This window comes from Triticum aestivum, chromosome 7B (genome assembly GCF_018294505.1).
Source record: "Triticum aestivum cultivar Chinese Spring chromosome 7B, IWGSC CS RefSeq v2.1, whole genome shotgun sequence".
Classification (NCBI taxonomy): domain Eukaryota; kingdom Viridiplantae; phylum Streptophyta; class Magnoliopsida; order Poales; family Poaceae; genus Triticum; species Triticum aestivum.
The window spans coordinates 67672022-67690891 of record NC_057813.1 but is presented as its reverse complement, the minus strand read 5'-3'; the positions used below and the strand labels follow the sequence as shown (position 1 = coordinate 67690891).

The window sequence follows — 18870 nt, the reverse complement described above, 5'->3', positions numbered from 1 at the left end:
CAAAACGAAGAATGTAAAGTGAAAAACAAGATGTAGTTTCGAACACCTAATCTCGCACGCATTGCCATAGCGACAAAAATAGTGTGTCCTGGATGTCCATTGCGTGACGTCCATGGCTACAGTTGTGTGGCGGTATCTTTTGTCGCTTGCAGGGTCAAATCTCCCAACACGCCAATGTTTTATATCTACTGGACATAGCAAGCTGTCATTTTGGAAAATAGCGCTACGTTTCATACGCATACGTGCACGGAACTTAGAGCCAGATGTCTTCCGGTCGGTGGAAAATCACAGTTGTCATTGATCTGTCTCGACGAAGAAATGGCTTTATATCGCCAAAAGAAGACCGACACAAATTAGCAAACTCTAGTATTCTTAAAAAAACCAAGGCAGTGAAAGCCTCAACATTTCAACAAGAACAAAATGACCACACAAAAAAATATTTGACCATACACCAGGTCTAGGTCTCCTGTGCAAGAAGATTATAGAGTAGAAAAACTTGACAAGAAAAGAGAAATCCTATTTCCTGCTCCACCCCACCCCACCGCATCTATCTAATCCCAAAAAGACCAAAGGAGTCCCTAGCAAAAATAGGCGAAAAGGAGAGGGTGCGCTAGTAAACAAAAAGCGCAGCGGCAACAGCTGTGGCACAGCACAGGCAGCAGCGTCAGCCTCAGCCATATCAGTCAGTCCAACCCCCGACGCGTCTTCAGTCTTCGCCCCCAGGAAGCCAAAGCCTCCGCCTTTCTCCTCCTTTTCCGCCCAAACAAACCGCCCCCTCCTCTCCTGCCCTCCCCCTCCCGTCGCCCTCACCTCCTCCTTCGCCGGCAGTATACTACTACCCCCGTCACCAGCTCCGAGGACCCGCGCCTTCCCTCTTCCCCGCCGTCGTCTCCTGCGCCCGGTCCGCCGTCCGTCCGCCGCGGTGAGTGCCCCGAATTTCGGTTCCTCCGGCCCTTTTCCTTTCGGTACAGAGTGTACGGCCCTGGCGCACGCGTTGTGCTGGCTTCCTGTGGGGTTTTAGGGGATTCTTGTGGTGTTAGGGGATTCTTGTGATCCCGGTCGCTTAACCCGCCGCGGCGCGGCGACCGGCGTTTGTGGGTTGGAGTTTTGGTTGCGCAGCAGGGGATGGGGGCGCAGGTAATGTCAGAGACGGACGATCCTGCGGCTGCGGGTTGGAATCGATGCGCGTGCGACGTGTCGAATCTAATTTGTTTTCTTTTTTTACCTCTTGTTCCTGATTGTTCTCAACTTGGTTGTCGTTTGTTCCGCTCCATGTAGTGAATCCTAGATGCTGGAAGGGGGGATTGATTGGGAAAAGATTGTTACGTGGTGGTTTATTGGCTAGAAGAGAATTTCGTTCTCACAAGTCACGAATGCGTAAAGCGATGTTTATGCCTTTCCCTCTGCTTTTTCGTTGTTCTTTGACAGCTTAGTTATGAGTTCTGTGACGGATTTTTTTTGGAATTTCGATGCCTTGTTGTGTCGCGAGAGATGCTGTGACAGTGAAAGCTCGACTTGATGGGTATTTACTTGTGGTAGAGTAATTACTGTGTGAGCATTACTTTTCTGGTAACTGCCTAGACTAGGCAAGGAAAAAGATCTGACTATAAATTTGGAATTGTGCTGACTTTTCTTGTGTCTATAAGCTACTCCCTCCTTTCCAAGATACATGACGTTTTAGATATGGACACTATCTCTAGTACGCAACTTTGATTTTCTTTTTATAATATATAATTATATATTTTGAAACTATTTTTCATTGCCAATCTGGTGCTACTATATCTATGAATAAATATGAGCATTTTTGATAATTAGTTGTGAAAGATAAAGGAGATAATCTCCGCTAAAGAAAAGATAAAGGAGATGATAGTGCTGTATGCTTGAGCAACTGGAGGAAGTGTATGTTGGCTTATGGCGTACGCGGTCTTTAATGACAGGAAGATATCCTGTTGGTTATATTGTGTATGCATAATTATTTCAGGCTCCCGATATCTTAAAAATGGAAGATAATCCGTTGCTTGTCGTGTTCTGTCATGGCTGAATGTCTGAATCAGTTACCGCTCTTTCTAACAGAATAAATTGCTGAATTGACTGTAGAATAAAGCAGGAATGTCATGCTCACCTGAAAGTGTGATAAAAGCAGAATCATTTCAATAGCGCTCTGTTTGGATGTCTGTATTGAAGGGCTCCGTATTGAATTGGTTGCAATACCAATTCAGCAAGGAAACTGAAATGAGAATGAATACGAATTCACTTGTTTGGTTGTTCACCGAATTGGCTCATGGAATCTCATAGAGGTTTCAATACCAAATCTTGTTTGGATGACAAACTATGGAATTGTATATTTACATGAGTATGAAGATTATGCTTTGTTCTTTATGACTCAATTTTTTAATACAATCTAGAATAAAAATGATTATATAGCAATAAAAATGACAAAAAATACACAGTCTGTGGCTTATGCTTTGCTCTTCGTGTATCAAAATGAAATTTGCACAACAAATTGGAGTAAAAGCTATCATGTATTGTTTACTTCACAAATCACAAGTTTCATATCACCATACATTTTTTTGGAATCACAATACAGCTAGCTAGTGAACGAGGAGAAATTCAGAGGAAGAAGCAAACTCGATCTGGACCATCCACCGTCTACCTTGGCTACAACGAACTGAAAGTGTTGCTTCCTAGTGAATGGGGAGAAGTTCAGAGGACGAAGCAGACTCAGCTAGCTAGGATCAAAGGACGAAGCAGACCCCGCAGAGGGGCTGGATCTAATTCCGCGCGCGGTCGTGCTCCTCTTTGTGCCGCGCGCCAGCCGCTCAGCCTGCCGTCAGAAGCATCTCCGCCCGCGCCGATGGATGCGGACGCCGCCTGATGGCGCGGATCTCAGGCTGTGAGGAGAAGGTCGGGCATGGATCCATGGCGCGAACCAGACGCCGGCTGTGGGAAGAATCTCTGCCCGCGCGCTGGCTCTGGGCCGCTGTCGCCGCCACCGCTACCCGCCACTCCGCGATGTCGCGGTGGCCGCCACCGCCGGAAGTAATGGCTGAGAAGGTCGGCCACGCTCTATGGAGAGGATCCAGACGCCACCGCCGCGAGGAACGCCGCGGTTGCTGCTACGTCGCCGGGATGCGGGAGTAGCCATGCGCAGAGGAGCATGACGCGGTGCCGCTAGAGCTTCTTCGCTCCGCCTCTGTTTTCTTTTTCTGGTCGCGGGGGGAAAGAGAGGGGCCGAAGCGGTATGTTTTGCGGGTGAGTGCAAATCCAGCGAAATCGGAGCCGGAGGGGTCTGTATTGTGGGAGGGGAGCGCGCGTGAGAGCGAAAACAGCGCTGTATTTGGCCTCATCTCCATTCGATGTTTCAGTGCGCACCCAAACAGCTGAATGGACGGTTCGGGAATACCAAATCCAATTCAAGGCTGCAATACAGACATCCAAACGCAGTGTAGGTGAATTTGGGATGCAGTTACACTCCAGATTTTTCTGTATGATTTATGTGGGGCACAATAAGCACAATAAGTAGTATATACTATTTTACTTAAGTGGTTAACACATTTGTGCAAAATATGGTGCCTCAAGATAGCTTTATAACACCTTAAAAAAATCTTTATAACTTGACCATTTCTTTACTTAATTGTATCTTTACATTATTTTGTTCATGCATGCATTTTTATTCACATTCATGCAGTTTGTCAATATTTGACGGTTATTCTTTGTTGCACAGGGTTTGTTCTAGAGGGTGTATCTGAAGTTCTCTCAGCATCCGAGTGCGCAGCTTTGTACAAAAGGAACCATTCAGGCCATCTCAGACTGTCTTCATGGATGAATGATAGGATCACCAGTTGCTGGCATTTTAAGTATCTACAAGTCACTCTTTTCATAATATTTCTGAGCAGAGGTTGGGGAGGCAAGTTATAAGGGTGTAAAGATGGACTACTCTAATGGTTCTTTCTTTCCTTCATGGTCTGGCAATTCCGCTTCCGAGAGGTATAGCTTTGTTGATGGTTCAGTGGAATCATATGCAGAAGAAGGAAGTATGCCACCTACAGGCTATTTCAGAGCTAGATCAAATCAGAATTTAACATTTGATGAGCATGAACAGAACCCTGCTATAATTGCAAATGGGTGCTTGCCGTACAACGCCCAGACTGATCTATTATCTGGTGAGATTCTGTCAGAGGACAAACCTTCCAATAGCCTTATGGAGCTTCCACAACTTCAGAACAATGGCAGTCTGCAAAGTAATTTAATCCCACCAGGGACTCTTCAGTGCACTTCAACACCTGGAACATTTGACCCGCAGTTGGATACCCCTGGCCTTCTAGAACTTCCTCATGCCTTGTCCAGTTCAATTGAAAGCAATGGTAGTGAAGTTTCAGCTTTTCTTGCTGATGTACATGCTGTTTCTTCAGCCTCAACTCTCTGTTCGACATTCCAAAATGTTCCTTCCTACATGGAGCCAGTAAGCCTAGAAGCTTTCAGTTTTCAAGGGATACAAAATGCTCCTATGTTCAACAATACAAGTCATTCAAATGGAAACCTGTCAGTATTTGATGAGGCAACCATGGCATCACTACATGTATTGCTCATGACAAAGATATAACTATAACATATTGGTACAACTGTTACCTATTTCTCATTCACTTAACTATTCATTCTTGTGGTAATACAGGATAGCAAAGAGTTTCTCAGTGGTAGCATCTCATCTTTTGGTATGGCCGAGCAGTCACAACTAGCTGGTAGTGGTTTGAAGGCTGAACATCAGGTTTTAATTTTGGTACTCTGCCACTAAACAGCAATAACTGCAAGTTATTGTTCATTAAATACTGTACTGGTAAATTAACTTCCTTTGTTCGTATTACAGGAGCAAAATGCGATGTGCAATATTCCGCTCCCTTTCGCTTCTGGTAGTCAGATGGCAGTGAGTGAAGCACAAGGGGCACTGAATCCTTCAAAGGTTTTCTTTAGCATTTGTTATCATATTTAGTGTTTCGTTTTATTCTCTTTCTTTGGAATCATATCTAACTGAGTTTGACTCTGTTTGCAAATGTTCAGATAGGGTCAACGATCCATAACAATAAAAGTGAGTACCCTGTCCCTATCAGCCATTCTGCTGATGCGCAGAACAAGGCAAATTCAGCTAATGGAAACAGTGCCGGTGCTAAGCCACGAGCAAGGGCTCGTCGTGGACAGGCAACTGACCCTCATAGTATTGCTGAGCGGGTGAGTTATCTTGTTTGGTAAATTCAGTCTAGATATGAAAACGTTTCATAACTTGGGTTGGTTGAATTTTGTCTGTGTGTTCATGCCCTATCATATATTTTTAACTGTAACTTGCTTAATACTGCAGCTTCGCAGAGAGAAGATCTCAGAGAGGATGAAAAATCTCCAAGACCTTGTACCAAACTCAAATAAGGTATTATTTTTAATGTTTCCATTTATATCAGTACAAAAAATGCAGGGGTATTTCTATTTTCCCTATTCAACATGCAGTACATTTATATTAGTCCAGCTAAATATCTTTTATTACTTTCATATAATGAAATCATAAGTGGATGACATATGGTAATAACCAATCATATATGTGGATACATATGTGCTGAAGTATTGTTCTAAAATTGGCCCAGTAAGAACTGAAGCAAGTGGTTGTCTGGATTTTAAGACTTGAAAAGTGCAAATAACATTTGCCCCAAATAGTTATCAGTTGGGGTAGCCTACCCCAACTTGCTTGGGACAAAATGCCTTGCTGTTGTAGTTATCAGTTAGGGGTAACCTATAGCCATCACAAGTCATAGGTTCAGTTCCTTTATGATCTGCTTAATGTTCTAGGCATGTTTTGGTTTGTAGCCACACTTTGGCATACTAGAGTTTGACAAGTTAGAGCTTTTCTCGCCACTGTTTGGTTAGTGCCTAGCGCCATACTTGCAGGGCATCACACTTCTCTAGCAGTAATACATCATGCTTAACGTGTCGTGCGCACAAGCCAAAATTTGCATTTGTTGTGGCGGGCTGGCACCGGATTCGGGCACAACAAAATGTGTGCCACCTATACTGTTATCCATGCCTGGTTTAGAACATTGCGAAGTAAATAAAATTAACTTTTCCTTAAGTTTCTTGGTCACTCTCGAATAAAACAGAATAACAATGAAATTTGGAATTCCTAACCAATAGTCTTTTTTATGTGAGCAGGCAGATAAATCATCAATGCTCGATGAAATAATTGATTATGTGAAATTTCTTCAGCTTCAGGTGAAGGTGCGTCCACAGACATGTTCATGAGTAGTAACTTTCCCTGTTGGTTGTCATTCTCCTTCATTTCCTTTCTCTGAAACAAATCGTCCTGGTTTCAACATTACAGGTCTTAAGCATGAGTAGGCTAGGAGCCCCCGGGGCAGTTCTTCCCCTCCTTGCAGAATCTCAAACTGAGGTACGAAAACTTTTCTGTTTGCATAAAGTGAATAGCTCCTTGTTGTGACTACGGGCGACAATGGCATGTTTCGTTGTTGTTGCATTTCTACTGTTGGTTACACTACTTTTATGACCATAATATGCTTCATCATTATTCAGGAGTCTTAGAGCTCCACTTGCATTGTAGTTAGAATTTATATTAGATTCCTTTGTATTTTTCATTGCTTTAATTTGGTTCAGTGTAACCAAATCTAATTTACCAATACCAGTACTTGCTTTTTCTCTAGAATGCCCGTGTACTCAATTTTTATTGCACTGTCAAACTATCCACAGGGCCGTAGCAATTCACCTCTATCATCTCCAACTGCTTCACAAGGGCTGCTGGATGCAGCAGGCCCAGAAGACAGCTTGGTCTTTGAGCAAGAAGTTATAAAGCTGATGGAAACAAGCATCACCAACGCAATGCAGTACCTTCAGAACAAGGGCCTCTGCCTGATGCCTATCGCTCTTGCTTCAGCCATATCCAACCAGAAAGGCACTTCTGCAGCTGCTATCCCTCCTGAAAGGTGAAAACAGAAAGCACATCATGCTCCTCCCATTGGCCCGCGGAAACAACTGCCGAAATGTGCTAGAGTTCATAGAAGTTATGAGACAACTAAAATCCGAGGCTGAAGGATAGGAAGTTATGCGACTGATAGTACAAGCTTATGGTATAATCTAGTAGCTTACTCCAAGAAACCTATACTTTTTCTCTTCTCTGTTGCACATCGGTTGGTGTGTATTCTTTTGTTTTTTGGACGGCACTCTAACTGGGTACAAGTATCTGGCACCTTGGGTTGTACATGGATCTATGAGGGTTATTACCGACTGTTCATGCAGGTTACAGCTTTACTTAATCAGTTCTTTTATGCAGGTTACAGCTTTACTTAATCAGTTCTTTTTTGCTATCTGAGATATGTGCTTGGGCATTAGGACATGTCCAGATATCCACTGTTGGTAGCTGATGCAGGTGCTGGTGCTCATGTACCAACATCAGCATGGGTCCAACAATGAAAAAGGTGAGGCGGACAAAAGACACCATGTGCTGCTGCTGGCTTTTTTTTTACATCTCAATGACTATCTTTTTGGATGTTATATGGTGATCAAAGCTGACCTGGGAAAAAACGCTTGCTTTGGGTTTCACTTGGTTAGGGCAACTCTTAGAGCAACGCCAACGGGCTGACCCCCAAACAGACGATGATTTTGTCCGTTTTTTGTCTGTTTGGGTCGGCCGCCCGCTCGGTGTCCGTCCAGTTTTCTTTTTGAGTCACCTGTGCGCCCAATGCAAGCTACCCATTTTCATATCCACCTGCAAATTTAAAAGGCCCACGGCCATAGATCATTGCCAGCAATCATGCCGCCGCCCAAAGTTCATGCCGGCACCATGCTAGCGGCCGGCATATAATGCCAGCCTCCAAAAAGACCATCACATAGTCTTGATGGCACGCTTGCCAGTGGCCGGCATGCATGCCAGCACACAAAAAAGGTTGGGAGTTCGACCACGCCATCTCGGCCGTGGTCATGTTAGCACACTTGTTGTCATACAAAAAAGGATGGCGCCTGCTTTCATAGATCACTCGTCGTCGAATTTGAGCATGTCGGCCTGCATCTTCTCAAACCATTACCTCTTCCTCGGCGACACGGTGTTGAGGTCCACCTTTATGATCTCCACCCCCATTATCACGCTAGCGAGAGCTACTTCTTTCGCTTTGGTCGTGGCATTGGCGGCCTCGATCTCGAGCATCTTGGCTTGGTTCTCTGCCTCTATCTCAAGCATCCTTCACTTGCTTCTTCGCCTCCATCTCAAGCCTCCTTTGGATCTCCATGAAGGCGTTTATTTGCTCTTCCTTGTCTTGTCGGCGCTTCTCCTCTCTTGAGCCCTTGCTCATCACGCCCTCCACGGTAGCGATCAAGGCGTTGGACGCCGCATCGTGCTTGTCCTCCTTCTTGGAGTTGGTTTTCCCCCGCGGCCGTGGCTTCTCGCCCTCCCCAACCTCCATGGCTTTCTCCCCCCCTCCCCCCCAACGCGCCATGAGGGCGGCATATTGCGCCTTGAACTTCTCCCTGTTGATGACCCTCCAACAATGGGATAGGTTAAAGGACTTGCCGTCATGTTGGACCTTGAAAGCCTCCAAAGCTTGGAACGCCTACAAATGGATAGCATGCAAGCATATGGGAAAATGGTATGCAAATGGACATGCCAAACGGAATGAAAACGAAGAGGGCCGCATGCATACCATGTCTTGTATGCCGATGCCGCTCATGGGGCGTGCCTTGATGCTCTCAAGAGTGGCACAAAACTTGTTGCACTCTTGTTGGATCACCCTCCATCGCTTCGAAATGGACACCCACCCGCGCGTGCTTTGCATTTGGTACGGCGCAAACTTCTTGCGCTCATGGTACTCACGGTGGACACAAATCCAAAAAGTTGATGCCTTTTGTTTGGCGCCGACCTTGGGGTCTTGCCCAATGTCCCTCCAACACTCAAAAAGGAGCTTGTCCTCGGCCGCTGTGTATGCCTTCGTCCGCTTGCTCTTGCACTTCAGCTTCACCCCCGCGGCTTGGTTGGCGAACTCGTCCTCGAACGAAGGCCCCCCGTCGATGTCCAACTCATCCTCTTCCTCAAGCCGTAGTCCTCCGGAAACTCTTGTCCAGCGGGAAGCAACCCAGTTCCAGGCCGACCTGATCTTGCATGAAGGCATCGTGCATGCCAGCTTAATCATAGGTAGCTGGCATGATCGGCCCTCGGCCGTCCTGACTTTGGGTCTCATCGGGATCGTAGCCAACCGCGGTGGCACCGCCAGCGGCCGTCGCACCACCCTTGAAGACGATGCTCTCCATGAAACGGTCAGCCGTCTCGTCGTCGGATCTTAACTCCCAAAAGAACACGTGTAGCCGAAAATCCCTTTCCGCACCCGAGCTCAAATAAACTCAGGATGAACAATGACTCGAAAAACAATTAAAAAATGTTCAAACTCTGTTTTTTATGGAAAACTTCGACAAATGTTCTAAGAGCTTGCAAAATTACATCAGGAAATCACATTTGTGGGAGTCGTGGCAAAAAATAAAATTAGTGCTCCAAAATGCTTTCAAAAGTAGCCTTTTCAGAGTATCATTTTTTTGCCATGGCTTCCACAAATGTGATTTCATGATGAAACTTTGCAAGATCTTAGAATATTTGTCAAAGTTTGCCATAAAAAATTCAGATTTTTTGAACATTTTTAAAATATTTTTTGATTTTACTGTTCACCCGAGCTCATTTGAGCTCGGGTATAAAAACTTCACGTCTGTATGTGGCCCAGTTTTTTTCATCGATCCCAAAAACTTCCAACTGCATATACTTTTTTTGCACTTTCTCTCATCACATTGCACACGTAAACCTCATTTCCACTCCATTTCAACAATGTATTTAATAAAAACATTGATGATTCGAATGCACAATTCCAACTACATTGAAATGAGAATGCACAAATTCTCAAATTTAAATCATAATCGTTCATGAAGTATCGAAATCAATGACATAGTTCATCTGATAGAACATAGACACTACTAGGGAAAACCTTATACACAGAATCTTAGCAGCAGCGCGGCTCAAAAAGAGGCGCTAATGCTAATTATCAGCAGCGCGTGCTTTCAGAACTCGCTACTGAAACGGATTTAGCAGTAGCGCGCTTGGAGCAACCCGTGCTGCTACAAATATCGACTGACAGTGTCCGCCAACCTACATTCAGCAGCAGCGCGTTGTCTCGACCCGCGCTACTGCTAAAGCGTTAGTAGCAGCGCGCTTTTTCTGAGATCGCTGCTGCTAATTTTCAAATTGGGCACACTGTTGCTCCTAGCAGTAGCGCTTGTGTGGTAAGCGCGCTGCTGCTAATTTGTTGTTAGCAGCGCGTTTTACCACACACGCTACTGCTAAGCCGCACCAGCCCACCACCTTTTCCCACCTGCCCTCCCCTCCCCCATCTCCTCTCTTCCCTTTCCCCTACCCCCCACATCCTCCCTCTCTCACTCTTCTTCTTCCTCAATACTTCTCCCCCATTACTCTCCCTCTCCTACCTACCTTTCTCTCTCTTCATTACTCCTAGCTAACTACACCACCTCCATTAATGCATCTCCTGTCTCTTTTTTCCTTCTCCCTCCACTAGTTGAAGTTGTCTCCTCCCAAATTAGCTAGCTAGGTAGATGTAGCATTTAGTTAAGTGACCTATTTGCCCCCTAACTAGATCTATCTTTGTCAAGAAGAGCTTTGTGCACTTTTGATCTCCCTACATCATCATCTCCACCGTGTGCTTGATCTCGAGATAGAGGTGATTAAAATTTAATGCTTTTGCAAAATGGAAATATGTTTATGTGTGTGTGGTATGGTAATTGGGAGATATGATGGAAATTATGTGTGTGGCATGAGTTGACGCCAAATTGTGCTTTTGAGTTGCCTATGTTTTGCCGAAATGTTGATTTATTTCCGTTTCGGCGAATTCCAGGCAAACTCTAGATCTATATATGTCCTATTTTTAGGGAAGGTCATGCCGAATTTTTGTATGACTTTGATGCATGCACACATTTTTTAATCAATTTGTTTATTATTACCGTGCAGAGTTCACGATGGTCAGTGGAACGATGGTGGACATGTGGTTGCGGTCGGCGGTGTAGGACATGAAAGAAAATAACCGAACAGAGGTTTTATGTCAGTGTCGAAAATGCAAAGGAATAGTTTGGCTCGACCCCCATGACGATGGTCGTGTCGAAGCACACCTGCTCATGACTAGTTTCATGGATGGCTATACTCGGTGGATAATTGAAGATGAGGATGATGATGTTGAGGACACCGACGGGGCAGGCAATGATGACACGGGGCAAGACGAAGAGATGATCGATAATGGCGGCGGTGAAGAGGCCGGACATGGCGGCGGAGAAGGGGGCGGACATGGCGAAGGAGAAGGGGTCGGACATGGCGGAGGAGAAGGGGCTAGACATGGCGGCGGAGAGAACAACATGGACTTCACGCAGCAGAGTTCGTCGGTACTAAGTTCAATCGTGCGGGACCCTCATGTTCAAGCATTGCTTCGCAAGGAGACGGGTACTGAGAGAGCTGCTTCTAGAGAGGAGGCTAAGTTGGAGCAATTGGTGGTAGACTTGAACACTCCATTGTATGATGGTTGCAATCCTGAGGTGACCCGCTTGAGTTTTACGCTCCAACTCCTGAAGACGAAGGTTAAAAACAAATGGACCGACAGTAGCCTCGATGAGCATCTCAAGTACCTAAAGGATGTTCTTCCCGCGGGGAATCTTTGTCCTACTAGTGTTGATGAGGCCAAGAAGATCGTGTGCCCTCTTGATCTGCCACACGTTAGATACCATGCATGCATCAACGATTGCATAATTTATCGGAAGGAGCACGCGGAAAAAACAAGCTGTCCGGTGTGCAATGCTTCTCGATACAAGAAGGCCGGGAAGAAATGTCCCCAGAAAGTTGTATGGTACTTACCGATCACTCCCCGTCTCCAGCGGTATTTTGTAGATCCCAAGGAAGCAAAGCTAATGCTCTGGCACGTGGAGAGGAAGAAGCCCGACGATGGAGATGATCCGAAGCTGAGACACGTCAAGGATGGAAGCCAGTGGAGAGCGTTGAACAACTTCTATCGGTTTTTCGAATGTGATGCAAGGAACATCGTGCTCGGTGCGTGTGCCGATGGCATGAATCCGTTTGGCAACCAGAACACCAACCATAGCACATGGCCCATGTTTGTATGGATGTACAACCTCCCCCTTGGTTGTGCATGAAGTCGAAGTACATTCACATGAGCATGCTTATTCAAGGGCCGAAACAACTAGGAAATAATATTAATTTGTATCTTGGGCTACTTCAAGAGGATTTAGACACGTTATGGAAAACACCGGCCAAGACATGGAACGCCAGCAAAGGCGAGTATTTCTACATGAGAGCCGCGCTGATCACGACGGTGCATGACTACCTCGGTTACGGATATGTCGCAGGCCAGGTGTGCCATGGATATTGCGGATGCACGCGGTGCATGGATGATACGACGCCTCAGTAGCTAACGTTAAGGAAAGATGGCGGGTCTGGGAAAATCGTGTACATGGGGCATCGAAGCTGGCTCGAACAGGACGACCCATGGAGAAACCGTGGAGATCTATTCAATGGTCAAGCTGAGCATCGAGGACCTCCACGTAAGCGGAGCGGTGCCGGAATCGATGAGATGGTGAAAAACTGGAAGGAGTGCCCGTGCCGGGAAAGACGATGAGAAAGGCGCCGGAGCCGCTGCTGAAGGTATGGAAGACGAGGTCTGTGTTCTGGGACTTGGAGTACTGGCACAAAATCGACACACCTCATTGCCTTGATCAAATGCATATCTGTAAGAATGTCCTTGAGAGCTTGCTCGCAACACTGATGAACATGCCGGATAAGACCAATGATGGGCCGAAGGCAAGAAAAGACTTGCAAGATTTGAAAATCAGGGAAGATCTGCACATGCCGCCCCGTAATATATCAGACGAGACAGAGAAAGAGACAGAGGCATGGGAGAAGAAGGGCAAGAAAATAAAGAAAGAGGATTATTGCCCCCTTCTTGCTTCACCTTAAGTCAGGCTGAGATCGATCAATTCTTTAAGTGCCTTACTGGAGTCAAAGTTAGTTCCAGTTACTGTGGCAAGATAAGTAGATATCTAGACACGGACAAGAAAAGGTTCAGCGGGATGAAGTCCCATGACTGTCATGTGATGATGACGCAGATACTACCTGTTGCCCTTAGAGGGATAATGGACAAGCACGTCCGTGACACGCTTATTGGTCTCTGCAACTTTTTCGACATCATCTCTCGAAAGTCGATCAGTGTGAAGCAGCTCCGTAGGCTATAGGAAGAGATCGTTGTGATACTGAATGAGCTTGAGATGTACTTCCCGCCCGCGTTCTTTGACGTTATGGTGCATCTGTGTGTCCATATTGTGGATGACATAATAGACCTGGGGCCGTCATTCCTGCACAACATGATGCCGTTTGAGAGGATGAATGGGATCATCAAAGGATTCGTTCGTAACATGTCCCTTCCAGATGAAAGCATCGTCCAGGGCTATGTGACACAAGAGTGCATCTCTTTCTGCGAGAATTTTCTATATGGCGCAGACCAGCCGCCTGGTGTTAGTGTTGGTTTGCCCGTTAACAAGCACGATGGGAGGCTCGAAGGAGAAGGTCACTGCAACAGTAGCAAGGAACTACACGTGGCATACTCAGATCGACGCAGCGACTTGGACAGAGCAAACTTGGTAGTGCTACAACACCTAGACGAGGTAGATCCTTTCGTGGCATTGCACAAAGAAATTATCGCAAAGAAATATCATGACCGGGGGGTATGCAGGACGGACGCCGAAGTTACTAGAGAGCACAACTCCCCTTTCCTGCATTGGTTCAAAGAGCATATTATTGCTAATCCCCCGGAGGAGGGCTCTAAGGATGGATTGCTCATATACGCCTTAGCACATGTCCCCTCGCCCAACCTCGTAACCTATCAGGCATATGATATCAACGGATACATGTTCTACATGGAGGCCAAAGATATGGACAGTGATGATCAGAACTCAGGGGTGACGATGGAATGCATGACCGGCAACGACAACGGCGCAACTGAATGATTTTATGGAAGGGTCGAGGAGATCTGGGAGCTTGACTACTCTGGATTGCACAACACGACGATGTTCCGTGTCAGATGGGCTAAGAATGTCGAAAGAGAAAGCCGGATTTTCACTACCATGACTATACCCGACGCCAAGAGCACTACCGTGAATGCTATTGCAAAAAACGAGCCATGGGTACACGCTAAGCACGTGACACAATGCTTCTTCATAGCTGACCCGCGCAATCCCAGCCGTGTTGTCGTGAGGAGAGGCAAAAGGAACATCATTGGAATGGATGGAGTCGCCAACGAGGAAGACTACGATCAGTACGACAACCCAACGAGGGAATATAACGATGATGATGAAGTATACGTCAAAAGAAGAATCAATACTACATTACCTAAGAAAAATCATACTCCATGGAAAAGGCAAAGTCACAATGAGGGGCTCAATTATTCTTCAACGAATAAGAAGGGAAAGAAGCTGACTCAAAAACGAAAACGTCAACACTGAGGAACCGTTTGTTATCGGTCAAATTATGTAATATATATATATATATATATATATATATATATATATATATATATATAGGATGAGTCTATTATGATAACACCTCTTAAGACCTTATTCTGCACCTCAAAAATGCTTATTCTGCTAACAGTTCGGCACTGCAAACAAAACCCGAACCGAACCGCACACGCAATAAAAAAACGAACCACCCCCACCTTGCTACTACTACCACCTACCACCACCCCGCGCCGCACTACTCCCCCTGGTCAACGGGACTCCCCAACCTCCCTCCCGACCCAGCCACTACCCGGCGCCCCGCCCCGGCCACCAAGCACCCCACGCCGCCTGCCGCCGCCCACCCACTCCCTCTTCTCCCCACCTTCTTCTTCGTCACCGACCGCCGTGGTGGCCGCCACGCCCACCCCGTGAGCACAACCCCACCCAACCGCTTCCTACCCAGGGTGAGCTGTGTGTCGAGCACCTTCCCCATCTTCTTCCCCACCCCTTCTTCCTTCCAGGCGGCTGCATGAGGGCGAGGTCGCCAGATCCGACCCTCCCTGGCCGCCGGTGCCGCTCCTCCCCATCCCGAGGCCGCCGCCGAGCCGCCCCACCCCAGGCCCCTGCTGCGCCGCCCCTCTGCAAGCCGCTACAGCCCCAGCCCGCGCGAGGCCCCCGCCGCGCCGCCCCTCTCAAGTCGCCTGTGTGCCACCTCTCCCGAGGCCCCCACCAACAAGGCCTCGTGCGCCTCCCACCGCTCCCCCTGCCAGCTCCGTCCGACCCGGTGCTGCTCGGCCGCTCTCAGCCATCAGCGGCGAGCCTTGGCAACCGGATCCGGGGACACTTCCAACGGGCCACCAGCCTCGAGCAACCACTTCCCGTCCCGCAGCTAGCGCCACCAACTAGCGAGGATGCGGCAGCAGCAGCTCCCTGCTCACGTGGCGGATCTGTCCCCGTGCACTCCTCTGGTTCCACCCATTAGAGCAGAGCATGGCAGCAAGCCTTCCCATGGTCGCACCTCCACCTCCCGTCAGAGTCTGCATATGCTTATGCAGCTCACCTTCACTTTATTTGCAGCTCTCTGTAGCCTCTCATGGTGTTCACATCTGTTGCTTCTAATCTGCACATGCATGGAAGAAGGCCAGCGCCGGCAGCTTGTCCTCACCCTGTGAGCGCAGGCGTGGCCTGTACGAGAGCAAGACGAGGCCGCTGCCCACGTCGCAGATGGCGAGTTTCAGAACTTGCAGCTCGCCCGCAAGTGGCTCGCGGTTCGCCCAGCTTGAGTGCAGCCCACTATTAATGTTTTTGTGGGTTTCAGATTCGCGTGAGCGTCGCCGTGTCCACCGACGAAGCAGCTCTAACTGGGTGGATGGGTCGCTGTAGTCCACATCGCACAACGGTGTGCCCCACTTCCTTTTCTACATGAAGTACACTGTCGGGAGAGTGATGCAGAGAACAACCGAGTAGGACTTGCTGGTATAGAAGGGAGCTTGCTAGAGCCCCTGAAAAAATGGATGTGATGATGCACCTTGTTAACACTTTGCTCGTGCTTTTTGTGTGCAGATCGCATGCATGCCGAGTCGAGCTGTGTGTGATGTGTTTGATGAGATGCAGTATAGACGGCGACGTCATGCAGCTCATTGGCGGCGTACCTATGAATTGCCAGCTAGTGTGATTCACTAGTTAAAAAATTGATGCCGTTCATTACATCAAACTCTGTTGTGGTTCGCTTGCCTTGCCTCGATGTCACAGACCGCATTTATTTTACATGTGAAAAAATTCACTCTGATTTGAACATCTGTAGTGCGCTTTGTCTTCAGGTATGGTTCATTTTTGAGAGCCATGCTGTTCGGCAGTGCGCTTGTGCACTTCACGGACTTTGTGATTTTTGAAGAGAAAAAAGTGCAAATGAAGTCCACTATGGTTTGCTATTGAGGTTCATTTTACTCATTTTTGCAGGAAAAAGATGAAGTGATGCAGTTCTATTGGATGCCCCATTACTTAATTTTGTTGTTGCTGAAGAGTGCACTTCATTAGTTCATTGTAAAAACTGCAGTTCATTATCGTGATTTGGCTGGTGGAGAGTGCAGATTCTGTATGCTATAAACCTCCTCTGTTGTTCACTTGGTAAACACAAAACAAAAAAAGATCTCAAAATGAAGCTCACTTCTATATTAGATGTAGTTCACTCGATCAGTCCCTACGGTCCACTCGCTTGGTCAACGTGCGTAAAAAATTAATAAGTATAAAAAAAGACAACAAGTACTCATGAGGTTCACTTTTGGTAGTGTTACGGTTCACTTTCGGAAGTGTTGTGGTCCACTCTCGTTCGGAAAAAAGTTGAAAAAAAGACAACAGAAACTTGTGCGAGAAAGTTTATGTACGACAAAAAGAAATCATGAAGTTCACTTGACTGTCTGTTGCAGTGCGGATTTCAGTTTGAAGCAGTGCGTTCTTCTGTCCGACGACGATTTTGGTGTCACGAAAAAACAGTGTCCGCTTTTTGCTAATTTTAAAACTGCTCTTAAACCGTAAGGAATTAGAGAGTGTGTTCTACATGAAAAAGTTGCGTCTCGACGATATCTTTCCAACGGAATATCATTTGAGTCATTTCGACAAACGGTTTGTAAAAACTTAAAAAAAAAACAGCCGCTGCCATTCGTCCTCCGCCGCACGATTTTCAAAATTAACTTAAAACCATATGGAATCTCAAAACAATTCCTACATATGAAAGTTGCGCCTTGTCCATAGCTTTCCAACGATGTATCATACGTCTCGTTTCGACAAACGGTTCAAAAACTAGAGCGAAAACAGTATAAAAAATTTGAATTTTTTTGAAAAACAGAGTTCCGCGATTTAGTAAATTTAAAACTGCTCTTAAACCGTAATGAATTAGAGAAAGATTTATATATGCAAAAGATGCGCCTCGACAATATCTATCCAATGGCGTATCATTTGCTTCATTCCGACAAGCGGTTTAGAAACAAACGCGAAAAAACGCTCGCTGTCACTCGTCATCCGCCGCACTATTTTCAAAACTGCTCTTAAACCGTGTGGAATCTCGAAAAGTGTTCAACATGTCGAAGTTGCGCCTAATCCATAGCTTTTCAATGGTATATTACACGCCTCGTTACGATAAACGGTTAAAAAATTAGAGTGAAAACAGTATTGAAAAAATAACGCGTGCAATTTTTTCCGACGAAAAGTTCACTAGTCTCTATTGCAGTGCTCGTCGTGCAAATGATGCAGTGCGCTTCTGTTGAGCGTGCAGTGCCGAAGTGGTGTGCAGAATAGTTATTCTGCTAATATTAGCGGAATATATATATATATATATATATATATATATATATATATATATATATATATATATATATATATTCCTATTTTCTATACACACTTAGCCATTATTATGCATGGCTCCAATGATCTAATATATATGTTCCTATTTTGTATATATATTTAACCGTCAAATGATGTAATATATATTGTCTTCTCTTCATTCACTGCTCTCGGAAAAAAAAGTGAGAGAAAATAAAAGAAAGGAAAAAGGAAAACTGATTATAGTAGTAGTGGTAGCAGTAGCGTTTTCCTTAAAAACCGCTATAGCTACTTGTTTTATTAGTAGCGTGTTTGGTATAAACGCGCTACTGCTATGTCCACTTAACCCAAAATCCTTCCTCTCTCTGCTTCATCCCGCCTCTTTTCCCCCCAAATCCCCACTCTCTCTTCCCCCGAAGCACCGTCGCGCCCCGGCGCTCGCCCTCGAACCCGGCGCTCGCCCCCGACCCCGGTGCTCGCCCCCGACCCGGCCCTCGCCCTCGACCCCGGCGCTCGCCCCCGACACCGACGCGCCACGCCTCCCTCCTCTGCTTCCTCCCCTCCCAACCTCGGCCGTCGTCGGGCCTGCCTCCTCGCCCCTGCACCCTCTGTAACCCCCCCTCTCTGCTAGCTACGGTTAATTAGGTTAATTAGGTTACTTATTTAGTTATGAATTTAGCTAGGTTGAATTTATATGCAAATTTAGGTAGGCTGAATTTAGGTAGGCTTAATTTATATGCAAATTTTAACTGGACATGTGATATGTGGACATGTCATGTTTTGGACATGTCATGTTTGGAATTTGGACATGTGATGTTTTGGTTCAATTTTGGTAAATGATCTGAGTGGCCTATGTTACGCCGGAATGTTGATTCATTTCCGTTCCGGTGAATTTCAGGCGCTCGATATGTCCATTTTTTTAGCAAAGGTCATGCCGAAATTTTCCGTGAATTTTGGCATGATTTGTGC

The 18870-nt window shown here is 46.3% G+C and overlaps 1 protein-coding gene across 2 annotated transcripts; it reads left to right on the top strand.

Moving 5' to 3' along the window:
* The first annotated feature begins 668 nt into the window (after positions 1 to 668).
* Positions 669 to 7325, top strand: LOC123156746 (transcription factor bHLH7). Of its 2 annotated transcripts, none has more exons than XM_044574921.1 (9): positions 669 to 922; positions 3725 to 4579; positions 4673 to 4765; positions 4865 to 4957; positions 5056 to 5223; positions 5351 to 5416; positions 6190 to 6255; positions 6359 to 6427; positions 6742 to 7325. In XM_044574921.1, the coding sequence occupies exons 2-9, from the start codon at positions 3929 to 3931 to the stop codon at positions 6976 to 6978; spliced, it is 1443 nt and encodes a 480-aa protein (XP_044430856.1). In that variant the 5' UTR covers positions 669 to 922; positions 3725 to 3928; the 3' UTR covers positions 6979 to 7325. The 2 variants fall into 2 exon arrangements, with proteins under 2 accessions (XP_044430856.1, XP_044430857.1); XM_044574922.1 differs by lacking the exon at positions 669 to 922 and adding an exon at positions 3031 to 3445.
* Positions 7326 to 18870: the final 11545 nt, after the last annotated feature.

Coding starts and splice junctions, on each gene's coding strand:
- LOC123156746 (XM_044574921.1), top strand. CDS start 3,929: ATGGACTACTCTAATGGTTCTTTCTTTCCTTCATGGTCTGGCAATTCC. Junction 4,958..5,055: donor GGGCACTGAATCCTTCAAAG/GTTTTCTTTAGC, acceptor GCAAATGTTCAG/ATAGGGTCAACGATCCATAA. Junction 5,224..5,350: donor CTCATAGTATTGCTGAGCGG/GTGAGTTATCTT, acceptor TTAATACTGCAG/CTTCGCAGAGAGAAGATCTC.